Here is an 18464-nt window from a genome sequence, read left to right on the forward strand (position 1 = left end):
GTAATGATAATAATTATTAGAATTTAAAATAATAATAATTATTATTATTTCCAATATCATGGTAATTAGTCTATATTTGACTGCTTAGTGAGTGCCAGGTGATGTTCTCAGTCCATGCACCTTCACAAAAAACCTTTGAGAGTTTGAAAGTAAGATTCTAATTCTGCTGTGGACTTTTTTTTATCAGTTACTTGTTCATTTGGACCACATCGTGAAAGCAGCACTGAAGTTAAGTCTTACGGCTTTCTAAGCTAATCTCAGATTTGAGGTGGCTTCCTTGTATTCACAGAAAGGACAAAAATATTTCAGTCTCATTTTCACAAAGCTGGCTGAAAACGAACTTTTCAGAAGTATAAATAGATTGTGACCTATAATTTGAAACATGTCGGAATATATTAAGTAGCACCTGGGAGGGAGCTTGCTAAGGTCCACAGTTCCTCGTTTTCTTTTTCAGGCTTTACTGAATAGTTCTCTGTAATCTTTATGATACTTAAGACAACTCGACAGCTATAGTCAACTTACTAAAATTATATATAAATGGGCACTCACTTTCTGTCCAGGAAGACATTATATAAAGTAGAAAAGTGGAATGTCAAATCTCTTCATCAAAAAGTCTAGCAATTTTTTTAAGCATTCAAAACTTTGATTACTTGAGTCTAAATCAGAAGTGAAGACAGATTTCACAAAACAGAGTGGTCTTGGGGGCAAGGGGTCAGGCAGTGGGCATTCTGATTGCCACCTAGTATCAAACAGAATGAGGCTATGGTGACTTGTCTCTCAGTTTATTATTTTTATCCTATATAAAATAACAAGAATGTGGTTTTTGTTCAAATAGTAAAGATGTTGTGAGTAAAGAGTGTGTAACTTTTAGACACTATTTTCATAGAGCATTAAGTGTCAGCATTTGAAAATATGCTCTGCAGTTTAAATGTCAATTAAATTATATTACTTAGACTCAATGCATTTATCAGACTGTTTGAACTAAACAATGACTATAGAAAACTAGTTAGGTAGAAAACATTACAACCAGGGATAAAACTTTACAAGGAACAGACTCACTCAATGAGTACCAAATTAAACAGAGTAAGATGCATGGTTCACATTGATAAATAGTATGAATTCCAAATAAATTGCTTGAAAAGAGAACTGACTAATGATGCTCACTAGCAGGTATCTTCCCCTCAGAAATAATAAACACTGTCACTGTCTCATAGGATGTTCACGAGTAATTGCTTGAGCTAGAGCATTCCTTCATGGCAATCAACCACACATTTTTCTAGCATTATGTTTATATAGAAAAAAGGAGTCATGATTTATTTGTCCAATATTGAGCAGAGATGTAATTTTACCTACTTAAAGTCATACAGTATTGATTAAATCACACTGATGAGTAGCATCTTTATAATCAGCTTAAATACTGTTTATTAAATAAATCTAGCTTTTAAAAACAAGACACCGGTATTACATCAAATTACTGAAAAATGCCAACAGACACACTTTTATAATATTCAAATAGGAATGTATGCTTTTGAGCATTGATTGATATTTATTCATATATTACTTGACCAAAAGCTATACTGCAAATTTTACTCTAAAATCATTAGCAAGTAAATAGCCTTTTCTATATGGGATATATAGTCAGTGATTATAATACTTTGGAAATTTTGCAAGCCGTATTTTATTATAGGGCCCACTACATTTTGAATGCTTAATAAGTGCCAAGAACTGTGGCAAATTCCTTAAACATAAGGCCTTATTTAATCCTTATCATTCCATGATGTCTACATTGTGGTAATTTTCAGATGTGAGCTAGAATAGTTAAGTAGGATAAGTAGAATCCAAAAATCTAGATTATTCCAAAGTCAATGCTCCAAGAAATTGTTACCCCCCAAATCAGCAATATTATCTACCCACATCAAAGAAATAACTGGTTATAACTGTATAACAAAAGTAAAATATAGTCATATAGGACCATCTCTCTAGAGGTAAACTATAACCAAATCATAAAAATTTAATGTTTCATTTAACAAGGATTAAGGACTAATGGTAAATCATTATAATATTCATGTAGTTACCTATCTATATAATAGAAAAGATTCCATCTTTATTATACATTTTAAAACATTATTTTGAGTTGATATATATGGATATATATTTATGTTATTTTCTAAAGAATACATATGGAAAAATGTGTATTGGGATTCCATATGTAGTTTCTTAATAAAAACACATGTACTTAGTTAAGTTTAAATAATAGCCTCAGTTGATAATTTGCTTAATAAAAATACTAATAGTAATAATACCAATACAACTACTAAAAATAACACTACCAATAAGTACTTGCTATGTGGCAGACATTGTGCTGCGTGTTTTACCAGCATATAATACAGCATATAATAGCACCTTTTTATGTCTAGTGAGTTAAGGTAAGTTTTGCAAAGCCACACAATTAATAAATATCTAGTAAGATTTGATTCCCAGGTCTGTCTAATACCAAAAAACAAACAAATAACTTATTATTATTTACCAAATTTATTAAACTCATTTAGTTCCTGTTAAATATTCTTATGAACTATTTCAGAATTAACCATTTTTACTGAGACTAGTTTTGGTGTGTAAGGGCCATGTAAGATCAGCAAAATTTCAAGAACTCTGTGCGAATCCAAGACATTTCCTTTCTTCTTATGAGCAATACAATCTTTAGTTGTATCAATGAATATTCCTTAATGTATATTACTGATTATAGATGATTAACACCTTTAGTTATATTTTTGCCATATTTGACATACTTGGTTATCCAGTTAAATCTAAACAGTTTATTTATTATTTAACTTGATGCATAAAAATTTGCCGGCACATTTTAGAAGATATATGCAACCAGTTTCCATTCGACTATGAACAGAAGCAGATAAATTAATAATGAATTAATGGAGCAAATAAACTAAGCTTCATTTGTTGTACACAGCTTTTAAGGCACTTTGCTAACATACAATGTCGAACTTGAATATGGAGCAGACCTAGTACTAGGAGAACCTAGTCTTCAGAAATTGTGTAAGCTACCAGGACAATATTTATGAGAAGAATTTTCTCTCTTGTGGGTCATGGGAGAGTTGAACCTACTGAGCAGCCAGAGACACATATACGAGACATACAACAAAGACTGAGACTGAAGACCTGTCATTTAGGAAGGTGAATGAGCCCAGAGTCAGGAAACTGATACTAAAGTATTTGAATAGAGAAACAATTATTGTAACCATGAAAGTGTATCACCAAAAAGAAGTCTGGAATAATATATTTTAAGAGACAGAAAGAGAAAACATAAAGGCAACTGAAAAACAGGAAATCAACAATGGTAGTGTCTTAGAAACCAAGAATTTTTTAAGAGTAGATGTGTAATAAAATGTGTAATAAAAAAGAAAAAATAAATTTCAAAACTAAAATGTGTAAATTATGCAGACATTTAAGGAGGAGGATGATTGAAAAGAAATCAGTGGATTTAGGGATTAAGAGATCAGAGATAAGCTTTGCAAGACTATATAAATACACATTAACTTCTCCATCCCTCAACCTCTTTTACCACTAGGGAATCAGAATTGATTTATGTGAATAATACATACATGTTGAGGGATCTGTCCTCTTTTCTGAAATAGCAAAGAGAAGTAACAGGTTAAGACACATCTTTTTGTATACTGAAAAAAATAAAAACTGTAAATCCACTGAAGGATTGGAATGTGACTTTATGATCAAAGATTTTTTCATGCATTTGATAGAACTGAAAGCTGTGAGTGTAGACTCTTAAAAAGCTCAAGTATATATCAAAATTTGAAGTTATTCAAGTAAATGGACTTGATAAAAATAATAGGTGTGATTATTTTTTTGTTTGTATTTGTTTCGTGGGGTTTGTATGTGTGTGTTCTTTCTTACTAAAGTGTAGAATTAAGCATGTTGAGAAAGTAAAGAGAGGAAAAAGACCCATCTTCCAAAGTTAAAGATGTTGAAGTCTGAGACTTAATGGAGTTTTTCTGCTTTATACCATCACTTTAAAAAATTTAATTTTTTAATTAACGTATAATGTATTATTTGTTTCAGGGTACAGGTCTGTGATTCATCAGTCTTACACAATTCACAGCACTCACCATAGCACATACCCTCCCCAATGTCCATCTTCCTGCCACCCCATCTCTCATAGCCCCCTTCCTTCCAGGAACCCTCAGTTTGTTTTATCTTAAATAAATAATGGAGATAAAACGTGTAATTTAAGACAGTTTTCCAAAAGATTTTCTTAGAATGTTACAGTGTCTCTTTAGGACACAGTCACAAAATGAAGAATGGTGAATCTCAGTAGAAATAACAACGGTAATAATAATAAACAGAGCTAAAGTGTCACTGAGTGCCTTCTGTGTGCCTAGTACCTTTAGAAATGCTTTGCATGTATAATCTCATTTACTTTACTTGATTCTGCAGAACAACCCCATATTATTACCCCCATTTATTTATTTATTTGTTTTTCATGGGGGAAAGAAACAGAGAAGTGGTGCTCATGGTTCCACCACTGGTATTTGGCACAGATAGCATATGTCCAGGGGACCTGACAACCCACATTTTAAACGTCTAAATGCTACAGAAAGCAGACTGATTAGAGGCAACAACCTGATCCTCCCCCTCCTTCCTCCAGTTAATTGATGCTCTTCCTGATTATACTACCCTTGTAGGCTGTCAACTCCCAAGCTCCCTGGACGCTTCACTGCTATAAATCTATACCTTAGTCATCGTAACAGTATTGTTGCCTTTTCAAATGCCAAAATCAAATTGAGTTACCTAAAAAATCTTTATAAATAAATCCAATGCAACTTATTAGGGTACACCCAGAGAGAATCCTGAAAATATTAGATGGAGCCCATTATAAAATTCTGTGACAGATGGTTCATTTCCCATCAGCAAACAAAAGATCTGCTGTTATCAACACACAGCTTCAAATTGGTAATGTTCCCCTGAATATGAAGATTTCTTCTTGTCAAAAAGAAATCTTCTCTTTAAAGGAAGAGAAAGAAGCCTTTTGAAAATAATTCAGCCAGAATCTAAATGATCTGAGGCATATGCTGGGGGTGGAGGTTGGGGAAAAACTGGTCACTCTGCCCTAGTTTCAAAACAGCTGTAAATGAGATAAAGGCATGGCATCATTCTCTCAGTGACTGGGATAGAGCAGTTTTCAAGTGCCTTAGTGGGTTGCATTTGTTTCTTTCAAACTTCTATCACTTTAATGTTTTTCACTCCTAATTTTAAAAAACATGGAAAACAATGGGGGAAAAAAACCCATAAATCTATGGTGCTTAAGTCCTACCACCATATGGCACTTTTTGAGATTATTCTAATTCCTTTTGATTTCTCGTGTACTTTGTGGTCTATTTTTTTTTTCCACATTTAGCTCATGTTAATTTGTATTCCTGTTTATCTGTTTTATTTCTCGGTAAGGTATTCACTGGTTCTTGTTGATGAAGAGGAATTACTTCCTTTGTTCAGGTCTTTTATTTTCCTTAGTACTTGTGTTCTAACAATTCTCTATCCTCTTCATCTTCTACCACTATTCATTCTCTTGTTTGTGTCTTTGTTTTTCAACCACTATTGTTCCTGTGAAGATATTTTGTCTATATGTAAGCAACAACTAGAAAATTCACTACCATTATAAGAGAAATAATTAGCTAAAAGTTTTAAAGCCATTTTCTGGAAATGTTAAACATGATATGACTCAGCTTTTAATGTATGTAAAATTTACCTTGCTTCTCAACCTATTAATAGGCATTTGTCTGCCACAAAACTAGTAAGATTTATACATAAGCTATAAAGCAGTGCTACTCACCATAAAAAATGTATGTAACTTTGTTCATTAAGAAGCAATAGCTTCAAGTGTGCTTAAGTATGTGGAGAGCTTTCAAAGCAAAATAAGTAAATAGGTTGTGGAACCTCAACTTTTTATTCTCTTGGAAATATGTGTGGATTTTATTTGGAGGCATTTTATTCACTTATGAGTGTTTTTCAAAAAATGTAAAATGTAGAATCTATGGCAGTAGAGAAAACATATCATTTTCACACTTCAAGTCTAAGCCTTATACTCATACATTTTTATGACCAATCTAATTACGCTTCATGTCTACAAAGTTGAGAGAGGAGATGGTTGGATATTCTCTGATGCTAGTCAACTGAGTAACATTTCCAAGTCCTAGTTAATTCAGATCTATAACTAAATTTATTTTTTTATTCTCTTTCATGTTATTTCTTTACAGTTTCACAACCTCTAAACTTCATTTTTACCTATTACAAATGGTGGCCATTATTTCATTTTGTTTTCCTTAATCTCTCTTACAAGAGCTAGCTCTATACTCCATTTTTCACCCAGTCCTTGACATCTTAGGCAGTTAGAGAGACTCATTCTTGATATAACAGTTAAATTTGTTATGTTCCAAACACCTTAAAGGATTTTTCACCTTTACTTGTGGTGTTATTGAGCAAATAAAGAAAAATATCCATAGATGATCCCTTAGATTTGCTCTAGTGTGCTGTTAATATTAGACTTTAAATCTTCTTACTAAATGACAGTCCTTTCCCATGCATAAATAAAAATCTCAAAATGAAATAAAGTAGGACTTACTAAGTGCTTATATACTAAATGCAGTATGTATATTTAAATCAACTAAAATAACTAATTGCATAAATATAGGTGGCATGCCCACTTTGAACTTATTAGAATATTTATTTGTAAGTCTGAGCTCATGCTTTAGCAGTGGTGGTACATGATGATTCAATACTGAGAAACATGATTGTCTGAGGGGATTATACTAAGTGAAATAAATCAGGCAGAGAGAGATAATTATCATATGGTTTATTCATATGTGGAACATAAGGAATAGCTTGGAGGACCATAGGGGCAGGGAGGAAAACTAAATGGGAAGAAATCAGTGAGGGAAACAGCTCATGAGAGCTCTGGACTCCTAGAAATAGGGGGTTCCAGAGGAGAAGGGAGTGAGAGGATGGGGTACCCGGGTGATGGGTATTAAGGAGGGCACATGGGTGTTACACGCAGCTAATGAATCACTGAACACTAAAAAAAAAAAAAAAAAGAAAGAAAAAAAGGAAAAAATAAAAGAAGAGATATGATTGTCTCTATTTTATATTCTAATGGCTAAAACAATCTGCATTGCTATACGAATGGAACAAAAATGATTGAAAAAGCAAAATGGACATGAACAGAGAAGTACAAAAAATAACACAAACACTTCAGAGCACAACACACCTATTCAAATATGTAATTATGCATAAAATGAGCTCCAGTTATTTTAGCTGATGTGAACCTGAGTTGTCTTCTAATCTAGGCTTCACTAGAACATGGGAAAACTAAGACACACAGAGGTCAAGTTACTGCCTAAAACCACAGGTTAACTAGTGGAAAAACATTGACCAGAATCTTGGTCTTCTGTTTCTTATCTAGTGAGGATTCCATGAAAATAAACCATTCCAGTCAAATAATTTCTTTTTTGTTACTTTTTCTTTTGCAATAGGGAGACCCACCTGCAGCTGTGCACTGGGGTTCACGGGACCAAACTGTGGTAAGACTGTCTGTGAGGACTTTTGTCAAAATGGAGGGACCTGCAGTGTGACTGCTGGGAACCAGCCCTACTGCCACTGCCAGCCCGATCACACTGGAGACAGATGTCAGTACTGTAAGTGAAAGCAAGTCCCATAAGACGGTCTGACAGCATACTTTGATGTTTACGCTAAGTAATTTTCTTATCTCGATGTTCCTTCCATTATCTCATTTTCAGCAACCCCTTATTTTTCAGGGTCGCTCCCTCCATCACCCCAGCTCCAACAATTTTTTACATTGTTCCTCATTCTTCTCATTTTAAAGATTCCATGTTTCTTCTTTCTCAGCTGAGATTCTATAATCCATCATTGTAATCACCCCCTCATATAGACCCTCAGTTCCCTTGCTCTCTCTTCCCTTCTATTATACTTTTCTTGAAAACTCTAACCATGGTTAAATCCAATTCTCCATCTTCTCTGAACTGGTACCCCACTGATGGATGCAACTGAAGAAAAGCACATAATCATACAGACTGGGATCACTTGAGTTTTTACCACTAATTTCAAATGGGCACTTACTATACCTTCAACTGTATTTTGCTAATCTACTGACTCTCCTAGATGTTTTGGTCAGATCATCTCCTTTCTCCTCAAACCTCTAATACCTGTTCCCCAAATTCATCCTGAACTCAAGAACTTGCTTTCTGTTTCATTGATTAAATAGAAGCTTTCTAAAGAGAACTGCCACAAGCTCCCACCATCACCATCATCTCTTGAACTACTTTATCTTTTAGATCCATAGACTGTCTTCTTAGGAGCCGGAACCCCATGCTACCTCCAATATTCTACTGTCCACTCATACATTCAATCCCTCTTAGCTACTCATGGATATATCTCTTAAAACTGTCCCCACCTTTCTTCTTTATCAGTATTTTCCTCTCCCCCTAGCTGTTTCTTGAACAACTTTACCTTGTGCCCATATCTTTCTACCCACAACTTTATTTTCCTGGTTGGTTTGTTTGTTTTTACCCATAGCTTTATTCTAAGGAGTTGTTACATGCTACATTCCTCTCATTTTTCTTTTGACCTCACCTCTGGCAAGTTTTTATCTTCACTATTTTGCTAAAATATTGTTCATCAGGTCAAGTTAATTTATTTCATTGTTGTCCACGTTCTCATATTCAATGGCCAATTATCAATTCTTATTTTATCCCACAATCCGCAGTTAATCACTCTCCCTTTAAAACACTTTCATTTGTCTTTACCACTCTCTTCTTTTCATTCCCATTTTACTGGGTATTTCTTTTCACTGTCTTTTGCTGGTTCCACCTCATCTCCCTGACCTTTAAATATTGGAGTGGCTCATGACTGTCTCTTATCTCTTTTTTCTCAAAAACTCACTCCATGAGCCTGTGATTTCCATACAAATCGGAACATTAGGTTAAACATTTTTACATACAGTTTTGTAAGACACAGTTTCCCAAACATAACCCCCAAAGATTCTGATTCTGTTAGGCTTCAATACCATGTAAAGTTTCCACATGTTTCATATGTGTGACTGCGATTGAGACCTACTTGCTTAGATGATTTAACTAATCATGTGACTTTTTGTATCATCCAAATACAAACAATTCTGAATGTATATCTCTAGCTGAACCTCCCTCCTGAATTCCAGATTTTTATACCTAAGTATCTATTTGACAGTTTGAGTTGGCTCTAACTTTACCTGATTTTCTCACCCCAAATTGCTTCTACCCCAGTTTACCCTGCGTCTATAAAAGGAAACACTCCTCACTTGAGTCCAAGTATCTTGGACTCATCCTTTTTTTTTTTTTTTTTTTAATCTAACCCACTTTATTATTTTTTTAAAGATCTTCCTATCTATTTTTTTGTTTTAATTCCAGTATAGTTACAAACAATGTTATATTAGTTTCGGGTACATAATCCAGCAATTCAACAATCCCAACAATCTGAGTGCTCATCACTACAAGTGTACTCCTTAATCCCCATTTATCTATTTTGAATTCATTCTTGACTGCTTTCTTTTACACACCAACTTCTTTCTCACTTGTTCCTTTAAAATATGCCCAGGACCTGAACACTTCTCACCAGCTTCATCCCCACTATCTTCATTGACGTTTCCAGCATTTCCTACCTTCATTTTTACTAACTGATCTCCATGCTTTCTCTCCGCATGCTCTGTACCTATTCTCAAAAGAATAGCCACAGCTGTATGTTGTATCCATAATAAGAAGAATGGTTTTCTGTCTCAATCACATTTACTGAGATCTTTCTATATCCAGGCACTATGTGTTTCATTCTTTTTTTCCCCTTAATTCTACTAATCTGTTTAATCTCACTAATGAACCAGGTAAGCTCATGCTTTAGCAGTGGTGGTACATGATGATTCAACACTGAGAAATATGATTGTCTGAGGGGATTATACTAAGTGAAATAAGTCAGGCAGAGAGAAACAATTATCATATGGTTTCATTCATATGTGGAGCATAACGAATAGCTTGGAGGACCATAGGGGAAGGGAGGAAAACTAAATGGGAAGAAATCAGTGAGGGAAACTCATGAGAGACTCTGGACTCCTAGAAATAGAGGGTTCCAGAGGAGAAGGAAGTGAGGGGATGGGGTACCCGGTTTTATTCTCATTTTGCAGAGGAAGCTACTGAGGAATTATCTCTTAAGTGGTATGTGTCATAGGCCCACAGATTTTATCTAGCAAAAAACAATCTTGTCATATGCTGGTATCACACCTTGTTTACACACCTTGCTTATGACCTCATGGCTCTTCCTTCCTCTTCCCTCTTCTCAACAAAGCAGAATATTCCAGTACAACTCCAACCTACCAACTCATGGGTTCTTTCCCAATATTCTCACAACCCTGAAAGATTTCCAAGTAAATCAGGGACAGCACCAACTATTCCCCTGCATAACACAGACCCTTATTACTATCCAGACTACTTTTGCAGCCTCTCTCTTATTCTAGTAAAACCACACTTACCCTGCTTCTCCTCACGTCAGTTTCCTCGGCATTGCAACTTTCTCCCATTATTCTTTTCCTCTGGAATGCACTTTCTTTGGATTCTTCCTCACCTTCCTCTCTCCATGCCAAATCCTATCTATCTGTCCCTGTCCAGTTTTAAGGCCATTTCCTTTGTCAAGATCTTCACATCTGCCCAAGAGAATGCATGGCTTTTTCTTTCGAATTTTCAAGTCACTGCTTCTTTACTTCTGTCTGTTTCTACTCACTTTAATCTGGTATTATTGTTAATTGTGTGTTTCCTTCCTATTTGTCTGGGACGACCTCTTTGAGATTATACCCAACAAAGGCATTTGTCAAATAAATAAATAATCATAGAAAATAAATGAAAACAGTTTGGAGACAAGTTAATAAAAGAACAATCAACTTAATGTACAAGAGCTACATTTAATCAGGCTACAACCATCTGGTATTTTTCTGTGCAGCTTATCTCTGTTCCCAATTGGTCTATCATCATAGAATGTTGATTTTTTTTTTTTTAACTTGAAAAAAAATGTTTTTAAGCTCAAGCATGGCCATTTTTTTTTCTTTTTGATCTAAGTTTAAAAAAAATATTATGTGGCCATCATCATAGCGATTTGGTTTCTGAAAAAGAATAAATTGAGTAAGCATATATTTTAATTGGTAACTTAATAGAATCACAGTCTGAGGTAGCCTGATGCATTATAAAAGGCTGCATTATCATTTTATTATCACTATTAGCAGTCATAGCACTTCCCACCTTTTACTGCAAAGCACTTATTAAAATTAACCAATTAATCCTTAGACAGAGGTTAAATAACTTGCTCAAGGTCCCAAAGTAGTAATATTACAGTCAGAATGGGACCCCAGGAGTTGTTGATCAAGATGTCAACAAACATTCCTGCAGTATGGTGATGCTGTTCTTTGGCAGCAAAGTAAGTCTGTGGACAGTGTCATTAAAATGATAAATCCAAAAACTGACAAAAGCATAATAAATTTAGGATCTATTATATGTGAGTCGGCAAGGTTCAGTGGACCTGGTGTTCTGTCAAAATTGTATCTTGCATATACAAAATCTTCTCTCCATAAATGAAGGAATGACAGAATGGTTCATTACAGTGCCTAATTAAAGGTCCATTAGTGGGAGGTAAAACATCAGTTCTTAGTTGTGCTGAGTAAAAACATTTCATGATTCTAATGGCAATATAAAATCCTGAGGTCTAAATGCAAATTAATTTTAACAGAAGCACCCAGGGAGGAGAGACAGAGATAAATACTGGCAAAGTACAATGGAATATTCTTTTAGAAAGTTGTTTAAGAACAAATATAGCTCCATTTTGTACATATCTGGAGCAAGGATTTCTAGTATAAATAAAAAATAATAATAAGCATGGCATTTCACACTTAAAGCTGAATGTTAAACATGAGGCCAATAATACCTGAGGTTATTAGTACTTAATAACTTAAGTTATTGAGGACCAACTCAATCTGTGTCTAAGAGCCCAGTGTTAAAATCAAATGGAAATCTGTTTGTTCTCTCATTGGTATTTTTAAAGTTCTCTAGTAATCTTCTTGAGAACCCATTATAATTTCAATTAGAACTTAGTTTATCAGAAACACACCTGTATAGTTTATTGCATTAAATACCAACACAAAGTAATATCTCAAGATCATAAAATTAGAAGTACCTGACAGTCATCTAAATATTTCATCTATTGTAACTGGTATTAGAACCATAGTCTATCAAGAGTAATTATAAAAGTTATGAAATATAGATGTGTGTCTACAATATGTGATGACATGATGGAATTATTTTTACTTTGCAGAATAATTTTGTTTCATTAGTCAATTGATTAGTAAACAAATTTGGTACTTATCATGGACCTGTCACTATTAGGCATTGAGAAAACAGTGATGTCAGAGATATTTCCTGCCCTCAAAGGGTTTACAATCTAATGTGTAATTCTGGAAAAGATACAAGTTATATTAAAGGTAGTTTAGTGAAATACAGTGGCTAGCACAGAAACACAGAAAGAGAATTCAGCTTATAGGAAAGATTTCTTGAAGGAAGCAGCATGTAAGCTGAAACCAGAAGAAAGAAGCAGCTAACTGGATGAAGAGAAGTGGTGAGTGCAGAAGAATTTGCAAAAGGCCAGAAGGGAAAGTCTTTTGAAGTTTATCTTTTCTGTTTCTGTTTAATTTTCCTATGGGAAAGTTGGCGAGAGAAATAACGAATCACTAAAAATGTATAATGTCTTGGTCACAGAGAAATAAGCTTTTAAACATAATTTTCTCTGAACATACACTGTTTTACCAAATTCTCACACAACCCTGTGAAGTATTATTAGTCCAATTTTGCTATTGCCAAGAATGAGATGAAGACATTCTCCCTTATCTATTCCATTGGAGAACATAGGAGCCACAATTTATAGCCTTGTGGATCTGTCTCCAAAAGTAGCTTCCCCTGGTGTGTTTTCCTGTCATCTGATATCCTGCCCATTCTGCACATCTTTTGAGGCTCACTATGGGAACACTCAAAGCTCAGGTCATGCACTGGTTCAACCTGATGGTTACCAGTTTCTACTCCATTGAAAAGAGGCGTTAATAAGAATTGTAATTAAGGTTATGGCAGCAGGTCCATGCAAAAGAGACCAAAGGATTTTAATAATGACCAGGAAAGAATAAAATGTTTTCAGTTGTCCCTATTGGTGTGAAGGCCAATTAGAACTGAGCCTAGAACTCCAAGAAAGGATCATGAGTTAAAAAGTGAAATTATCAGAAGTAGCCATTTCCTCACTGAGCAAGGATTGAAGATTCTTAGAGCATTTATACCTAGAAAAAAAATGATTTGGAGCTCTGGCTACTGAGGGCCCTCCGTTTTATTTGTTTGTTTGTTTGTTTTTGTTTTTGTTTTTTCTCTTGATGAGAAAACATGCACTGCTTTTATTCAGGCTTCTTGCCTGGATTATAACACATTCACTGTGTATCTTTTTTTCCAGCCATGGAAATCTGTTCATGTTCTCTAAAATGTGCCCCTTTAAATTGTTCATACGGCTTTGTCTTTACATGTGGGTTCTTCAGCGTCTGCTAACCCTCTCTAAGCCTCCCACTTTGTCTTCTTAAGCTGCCTCTGCCCTAGGACATCCAACACGTCTCCTTGGCATTTTTAAGCTGTGTTTATATCATCAGTCATGTTCTTGACTTTCTACTGCCCCAGAATATGAAACAGGCCATGGTGAGGCATACCTCATCCATCATGGAGGGGCTGAACTCAGGGCTTGGATTTAGGAGAAAGTATTAGGTATCTGAATGAATGGTAACAAAGTAGAAAAGTCTTGTTTCCAGTCAGCCAGGCCATTTTTTTGTCTGTGCTCTGACAAGATACAACTTAAAACAGTTCCAGGCCACCTTTACTTAGCAGCTCATGAAGACCTACATTCCATGAGAAACTCTGTGCTTGCATTTCCAGTTTGGAGGGGGAAAAAATGGTATAAAAATAGAATTAGGTTTGAATTAATGTATGTAAAGAAAAATAAATATATTTATTTTCTCATGTGACTAGGATGGAGAATGGTAGGCTAAGGGTAAGGTAATGTATTAATTGTATTATCTTACTTTGGGTAGTTTAGAGAAAATTGTCAGAATTATAGAAATATTATTGAAGGTAATTTTGATCTAACATAAATCTAGAATTGTTAAAAACATATCTTTACAATAATGTTATGCTATTATTGGGAAATGTAAAAAATAGTAAGAGGGAAAATATTTAAGGGAAATGTGCTCATGTAAAAAGAATTTATTGGACACTGAGGCAGTTTTTTCCAAGCAGAGAATATATCATACATGAGTCAGCGTACATATTCTGATTATTAAAATTAATTTACTTAACTGATATATATGAACTCTTGTGGGTACTATTTATTGTTCTAGGCATCACGGATATTTCAGCGTAAAGGCTCTTAGAAGATACTTGTCCCCATAAATTTTGGTGAATAAAAAACCAGCATCATATCTTTGTAGATTAAAAGCCAGACAAAGCTGCAACTTAGACTTACATTGACAAAAAGGATCAAAGATCGGAAATTGACTTTATTCCATACTATTTAAGAGCATACCATTATTTTATATGCAATTGTTTCAAATCCCACCCAGCAATGTGTTTATAAAGTTAATTTTATGCAAGACAAACTCTGGGGCACCTGGGTGGCTCAGGTGGATAAGCCTCTGCATTCAGCTCAGGTCATGATTTCAGGGTCCTGGGATCAAGCTGTGCATCAGGTCCCCTGCATCAGGTCAGCGGGGAGCTTGTTTCTCCCTCTCTTACCCCCACTGCTTGTGTTTCCTCTCTCTGGCTGTGTCTCTGTCAAATAAATAAATAAAATAAGTAAGCAAGTAAGTAAGTAAATAAATAAATAAATAAGGGTTTTTTTTTTTTTTTTAAAGATTTTATTTATTTATTTGACAGAGAGAGATCACAGTAGACAGAGAGGCAGGCAGAGAGAGAGAGAGGGGGAAGCAGGCTCCCTGCTGAGCAGAGAGCCCGATGTGGGACTCGATCACAGGACCCTGAGATCATGACCTGAGCCAAAGGCAGCGGCTTAACCCACTGAGCCACCAGGTGCCCTTTAAAAAAAAATTTCAAAGATAAACTTTTATCTCTATGTAATGTAACTTACAATTGGAATATTATTAATTATGTGTAATAATTTCAGAAACTACTATTTGAAAAAATCTTTAAGAATACTTAATTTCAAAAACAAATTAAAAAAAAAAAAAGAATGTTTAATTTCTTTTTCTGGCATCTTAGCAGTAACTTTTTTCCATGCCAGCTTCATTTGATTTTGAGACAACTTTAGTCTCACAATACTCTTGAAACAGTGTTTCAATCAGTAATCATGCCAAGGTTAGATGATTTATTCTTCTACTTTTATGCCGCATTAGGGATACCCATTAGTTTTCACCCTTCTTTTTCCAAAATAAGGAGGAATGAATATACAAAATAATATGAAAAATAACGAAAGCCTTAAGATTGAAAATAACTTGTCATACAAGTAATGATTACTAATTGCCTAAAGAGGGATTTTATAGAAATAAACTAAAGATACCCAGGTGGAAGCCCTGGGAAGTAAGGGAAGACAGGATAGAGGGAAGGAAGGAAAGAAGCAAGAGGGAGGGAGGGAGGGAAAGAGGGTTCAGGGAAGGAGGGAGGGAGGCGGGAAGGAAGGAAAGGGGGAGGCAGGCTTTGCCTGAAGAGAAGGCATCCATTGTTATTCTGCTATATTTGGTGTTAAGTAAACTGAATGGATTCATAAATAATCATCTGCAAATAGAATTGTGTACTTGAAAATAATATATTACACAAATCATGCACTGATAGAGACACAGGTTGAACAAAAATATTTACTTGAGGCTTACCTCAAACCAAGCAAATTGTTTCTATTTAAATACATCTGCTAACATCACTTTTAAAACAATTAATTTAGGGACGCCTGGGTGGCTCAGTGGGTTAAAGCCTCTGCCTTCTGCTCAGGTCATGATGCCAGGGTCCTGGGATCGAGCCCCACATCGGGCTCTCTGCTTGGCGGTGAGCCTGCTTCCCGCTCTCTCTCTCTCTGCCTGCCTTTCTGCCTGCTTGTGATCTCTGTCTGCCAAATAAATAAATAAAAATCTTAAAAACAAACAAACAAACAATTTAAATGTAAATTTAAAAGTAATTTTAGACACATTCTTGATATCAGATTTGGAATGTCAACTGATATGTCTTGAAAAAATATCATGACTCCGGAATCTTAAATCTTTTAAATAGAAGAAAACAAAATCAGATTCTTATCATACAGTTAAAGTGATAATCTTCATATTTGTCATTATTAAAGATTTTGTCACTATAAACTGGTATTATTACTCTCTTTCATGCAATAATTAGACATCTTTTGATAGTAAATATTATGCTAGGAAAAATGTATTCATCCTGATTATTGATAAAAATGACAAGAGAATCAGGATGCCATCATTTGTTCTCAAGACGAAAAAAAAAAAAAAAAAAAAAAAAGAAATCCCTAAATCTTAAACTCATAGTTTTGAGTCCCAGGGTGCAAAAGGCCAAAGACAGATGGGAAAAGTTATAATTTACCCTATGATTATGTAACCCATCAGGTGAAGAACAGATCTTTGCTTAAATCAAAGCACTGCATGAATAATAGGCTTTATTGGGGTGCCTGTTAAAGCCTCTGCCTTCGGCTCAGGTCATGATCCCCACATCGGGCTCTCTGCTCAGCGGGGAGCCTGCTTCCTCCTCTCTCTCTGCCTGTATCTCTGCCTACTTGTGATCTCTGTCTGTCAAATAAATAAATAAAATCTTTTAAAAAATAATAATAGTATTTATTTGTTCAGTTTTATTCTCATTAATGCAAATATATAACTTTAATTTCAATAAATGCATATACTTTAAAATCCATTGTTTTCTAATAGGCAACATAACACTAAAAAGAGCAAAATTAAATAGAAAGGAGATAGCCAATAATTTTTCAATATATAGTGTTTAATTATATGAAAATTAACTGATAGGAAGGAAAAAAAATTGATTGAGGGTTGCCACCAGAGAATCAGATACATCTTAAATATAAGACAGAGAAACAGAAATAGAAATAGAAAATATTTGGTTCAAAATAGTACTCGAAGATGAATACAAAGGTCAGATATCTGCATTTGAATTTTTAGACTTGCATTACCTCTTGAAGATCCATGACTAAATGCATGGTAACAATATGATTTAATTTTCAATTTGCTGAAATAATTTGCACTTTATTTATTACTTTTCAGAAATGAGAAAACCTATATTATAATAACCGAGGGCAAGCTTTTCTTGAAAATCAATTGGTAGAAATTGATATAAAAGTAAATAAACCAATAAATGTAAATCAACCTAGTGGAGGAAACAAACAGATTGGCATATGACCAGTAATGAATGACACCTATTTAACTCTGTCACTTATTGTCTGAGTCCAAGAACTCATGTCCCTTCCATGGTACCTTCCAGACCACCCTCCAAAATATGTAAAATGTAATATAGTTTCAGTGGTTTTCTGGATCGTCACTGAACATACTCTTTAAGTTCACTCTTCTGGAACCTGTCAAGCTGGAATCCAGATGTGAGGAAGAAATATGGAGTTTTAGAGGTGGTGATATGGAATTAAAACATTTTTTAGATCATTTAAAACTATGTAAAGTAGAAAATTGTCGACTAATAAATAGTATTCTACAACTTTGGCTTTCAAATTATTTTCATTGTCATAGGTGACACATGATTTGTAAAATAAATAATGATAATACTTAAAACTTTATCTGCTTCTCAGAGTTTCAGGTGATAGTTTTTAAGAAAAGTTCTCTACAAATTTTTAAATCAAATGCTTTTTTCAAAAATTTTTCATTCTAATAGATATTTTGAGTGCCTATAATTTATAATATGTAATTAAAATATGTTACAATATATATTTAAATATTATGTATATTTAGGTAATATATAATTTGGAAAATAAAAATAATTTATTCCAATTTGTTCAGATAAGGAAGCCACTATGTAAAAAAAGATTTATTATTTTTGTGGCATTTATTAATATGGTCTGAGCTTCTTTTTAAAAATAATTTCTGAAATGATCCATAAATTTAGAATAGAATTATCTATTGAGTCACAAGAAAGTAAGTAGATCAAACCACTGAAGAAAATCATTTCTTTCATAGGTATACTTCCACACATAGATTAGACTATGACTACACAGTGGAAACCTGTAAGAAGCAGAAAAGTTTAGTCGAATTCTGTAGAATGCCCCATTTCTAAGAATTTGGCAGGTCACATCCTTCATTCACATGGCAGCCT

General features: G+C 34.3%; 1 protein-coding gene across 1 annotated transcript in view; it reads left to right on the forward strand.

The window, feature by feature from the left end:
* The window catches only part of LRP1B (LDL receptor related protein 1B), a 2002169-nt gene that overhangs the window by 1931445 nt on the left and 52260 nt on the right, over positions 1-18464 (forward strand). Inside the window, exon 85 of the mRNA XM_059394361.1 lies at positions 7554-7715. Within this exon, the coding sequence (XP_059250344.1) occupies positions 7554-7715 (162 nt within the window). The remainder of the gene's footprint in view (positions 1-7553; positions 7716-18464) is intronic.

Source organism: Mustela nigripes, chromosome 3, assembly GCF_022355385.1.
Source record: "Mustela nigripes isolate SB6536 chromosome 3, MUSNIG.SB6536, whole genome shotgun sequence".
Classification (NCBI taxonomy): domain Eukaryota; kingdom Metazoa; phylum Chordata; class Mammalia; order Carnivora; family Mustelidae; genus Mustela; species Mustela nigripes.